Source organism: Cynoglossus semilaevis, chromosome Z, assembly GCF_000523025.1.
Source record: "Cynoglossus semilaevis isolate Cse_v1.0 chromosome Z, Cse_v1.0, whole genome shotgun sequence".
Lineage (NCBI taxonomy): Eukaryota > Metazoa > Chordata > Actinopteri > Pleuronectiformes > Cynoglossidae > Cynoglossus > Cynoglossus semilaevis.
Genome location: NC_024328.1, coordinates 10,004,892 through 10,008,532, shown reverse-complemented (window position 1 = coordinate 10,008,532; position 3,641 = coordinate 10,004,892). Strand labels below are relative to the sequence as shown.

The window sequence follows — 3,641 nt, the reverse complement described above, 5'->3', positions numbered from 1 at the left end:
AGCAGGAACCGCCAACTGTCGAAGAGCATCTACCATTGTATCTGCACCAACAATGGGAAGAAATAATACAATGCTGAATAGAAACTAATGTTCTGAAGCAAGGCATGGTGTAAAACCAGTAATTTCAAGTAGGTCAGGAAAGAAGAAACCAGCTCAGGAGAATAAATACTTTCAAGAAGGAGTAGGGCAGTATTTAAATCCTCTGAGGGCACCACCCCCCGTCCCTCTCCCCATGCTACAAAAAGATTTACTCACTATTACTGCCTGGGCTGACCAGAGTTCCGGGCTTGAGTGAACGGTCAACGCTAGGTGGACCGGTGGCGCTGTTGTTTGAAGGAGTGTGGTTGAACTGATTCTGTGTGCCACCTGAATTGTCCCTTGGGATTTGTGGAAGAGTTGGAGAGACCACAGGTGGGCCCCGGATGCCTGGAATGAGGGGCATTTCACTGGAGGGGTGAGCAGGAGTTGAAAACTCTAAAAGAACACTCTGGCGTTCCTTTTCTAGGTCCTGGCGTCGGATCATCTCCTCAAAGGCACTGAATTGCTCCTGCTCCCTCTGCCGCCGCTGCATCTCGGCCACACGCTCCCGCTCAGCATCCAACGCTTTCTGCTTGGACAGCTCCTGTGCCAACAGCTCATCCTCCACTTTCTGGTAATGAAGTACATCCAAGAGACATGCATGTTTTAGAAATTAAATTGTAACTAACCCAATAACATGTTTTATTCATTGTTACTTACAACGTATTTATTCAAGGTCATTGTAAGAGTTTGTTTCCATTGGTATGTTTATGAACTAATGAACATAGTTCTTTTTTATTAAACCTGATACAATCATGTTGTTTTATTGCTGGTTACTGTTTCAACTCATTCAAGATAAACACATCACAGAGTATAATCAGAGTACACTCATGCCGTTGTGCAAAGCTTCATGTTTCAACATATTGTTATTAGTATTCACATCACATTGTAAGTGAGAACTGATTTGATCTTGTAAATTGGTCCATATGTTATATTTAAAACTTATTGGAGCAGATAAGTTGTTTACCTTTTTAGCCAGATATTGTGCATGTTCTTGCTCATATCTTTTCAAAAGAGCTTTCTTCAATACTTCCGCTTGAGGAAATGCGACATCCTTGAGTTTCTGATGCAAAACAACAAATGTGTTACTGATGTCCTTCAGGAAATATTCCTAATTACAATCTAATTATTATTATATATTTCAATCATTATTTTTATGTCCTAGTGAACACTCTATGCATACCCTTAATGTTTCCTTCTTTTCAGGAATAAAAGCCGTCTTGTAATCCCGATGCTTTGGAAGTTTTTCTATAAAGAGTCTAGATGCAAAAAATTATTAAAAACCAATTAAAATAGAATATTCAATGACTGTATGGAAATAAAGTACTAAATACTATTCGACAATATAATGAAAAAATTCAACTGAAATACTCAGATAAATATTTTCAGTTCTGACCATGTCGAACCAAGATAGAGCTATAGGACACTTTTATTAGCAGAGCACCACTTCTGAATATTTACTCCAATTATAACATATCAAATTAAAAAAACTTGGAGAACTTAATCTATACCCTCATGTTTAACTTCTATTACAACCACTAATCATAAAAATATTTTCAAATAATAATACCCATCTGATAGATCACTTACGTAATAAATTTGTTGTAAAGGACAAAGGCGTTCTCGACGTTCCCCTCATCTATGTAGACACGCGCCATACGAAGCATCTCCATACCCGAGCGAAAATATCGGCGCAAAGGAACGTCGTCATTGACCTCCACCGTGCTTCCCTTCTTGGTCAGAGCACGGACTCGTTCCTCAGGTTGCAAACTGACGTTGATGTGCTCTGCCATTGTAAGAATAAGGCCTGGAACACTGGAAAAACAAGACAAATACTTGAGGAAGGCTTGTTAGGCTTAAAGGCTGTGTGCCTTTTAGGTATAACCATTTAAATCATTTGATGACCTTTACAACAGTATAATTTCATAATCAAAAACTTAAATCACAAAATGAATTGAAAACGTTTTGAATAATTAGCTTAGGAATATTTAGATATGTAGAGATTTAAACTAAACAACTGTGGTGCTGTCCTACTTTGCAACAAAAAGTTTTATAAATGTATTTCAATTTTAAAGCAGATACAAGTAAACCCAATGCCCATCAGTGAGAATATCCTCACTGAGCATGTCCTTCTGTATATTATATATACAACACTGAAATAGTGAGTGACTAAACATCTCTGACTGCATAATATTTACGAGAAGATAATGACTCTTTTGAGAAGTTTTTTTTTATCATCGTTTAACTGCAGTGAAATGTAAAAATGCTTTATCAGCATGGCTGATGAACAGACAGAGATATAGATGACCTATACTGATTACACCATAGTTGCGGCGTAGCTCTTTGTTGCAGCCAACACAACCAGTAATACAGAAAGAGGACTGAATAATAAAAGTTTTTGATAAATTCAGGTAAAGCACTTATAAAATTAGTGGACAAACCTGGAGGCTGGATATAAAATTCAAGATAATGCAATTTCTCATATTTATCTTAAGCTGTCTATGACGGTTAAAGTAATAAAGTCCGAGATTCATCATGTAGAAGGTATAAACAAAACACCGTTTAATATTACCAGTATTTACTTTCAAAAATACTATGATCAAGATGTGTTAATTGAGAAGAAATAAAAAGGTTTTTTTGGATGTTGTTTACATCTGGAATGATAAGAGATCTTTTTTAAATTCACCTGGTGTTAGGGTGTCAATATGTGTATAATACTCAATTGTCTGTTTTGAAGTACCATGGTAAAGTTAAAATTCTGGTCAGTAGCTTGTCTGCGAGAGCTCAACTGAAAGCAATAGTCGAGATAGAATCTATTTCCAGTATACTCCAATTATAGCAAATATATATATACACAAGTAAAATACCATACGTGAATTCAAAGTGAGATCATCACTTCAGGACTGATTTTCCCATTGAACAGCCATTGCTTAGCGGCGGGCTATAAGCGCTAACCAGGCTAAACATAGCATAGCGGTACAGATTTTACATAGACAGGAAGCAGTAGAGAAAACACAGCAATTTAAATGTATTCTTACCTAAGGTGGCTAGACAGCAAGGCCGTCAGAGTTCAACATACAGATTTAATTTCACACAAACGTAATTAAAGTCAAATTAAACGGACGTTACAGTTAAGAGAGCGACTGGCTGGACAGTCACGGCACTTCCGCAGTGAAAACAACTTCCGCCTGACGAAACACGCTCCGAAGGAACTATTTTCTTTCATTTAGGTATTTCTTTGGTTTGCGTGAACAGAAGTTTAATTTAGATTTTAAAGAATCAATACATTGGAAATTAAAATATATAGAGAGAGCATATGGTTTTAGTTGAGATTTTAAAAAGACAATCCAGCATTATGAACAACAGACAAAAGGATGGTTTGTTGTGTGCCAAAAAGGTTGAGCTGTGTCTGTTTTTCAAGTACATATGACATGGTTTTCCAGAAGCGTCAGGTTACATGAACGTTAAATGTAATTCCAGTTGAGCCAGAAAATCTCTCAAAACCAAGTTTCAGTCAGATCCATTGAAAGTCCAATACAGAGATAGAGAGATGATCACTAAAT

At 36.8% G+C, this 3,641-nt stretch overlaps 1 protein-coding gene across 1 annotated transcript in view; it reads right to left on the bottom strand.

Moving 5' to 3' along the window:
- LOC103397725 (STAM-binding protein-like A) overlaps positions 1 to 3,261 on the bottom strand; it is a 6,231-nt gene extending 2,970 nt beyond the window's left edge. Inside the window, exons 1-6 of the mRNA XM_017042817.2 lie at positions 3,117 to 3,261; positions 1,669 to 1,893; positions 1,262 to 1,337; positions 1,046 to 1,141; positions 252 to 649; positions 1 to 29 (exon numbers count right to left, since the gene is read on the bottom strand). The exon at positions 1 to 29 is cut by the window's left edge and continues 89 nt beyond it. Coding sequence (XP_016898306.1) covers positions 1 to 29; positions 252 to 649; positions 1,046 to 1,141; positions 1,262 to 1,337; positions 1,669 to 1,871 — 802 coding nt within the window. The 5' untranslated portion in view covers positions 1,872 to 1,893; positions 3,117 to 3,261. The remainder of the gene's footprint in view (positions 30 to 251; positions 650 to 1,045; positions 1,142 to 1,261; positions 1,338 to 1,668; positions 1,894 to 3,116) is intronic.
- Between the last annotated feature and the right edge of the window lie 380 nt (positions 3,262 to 3,641).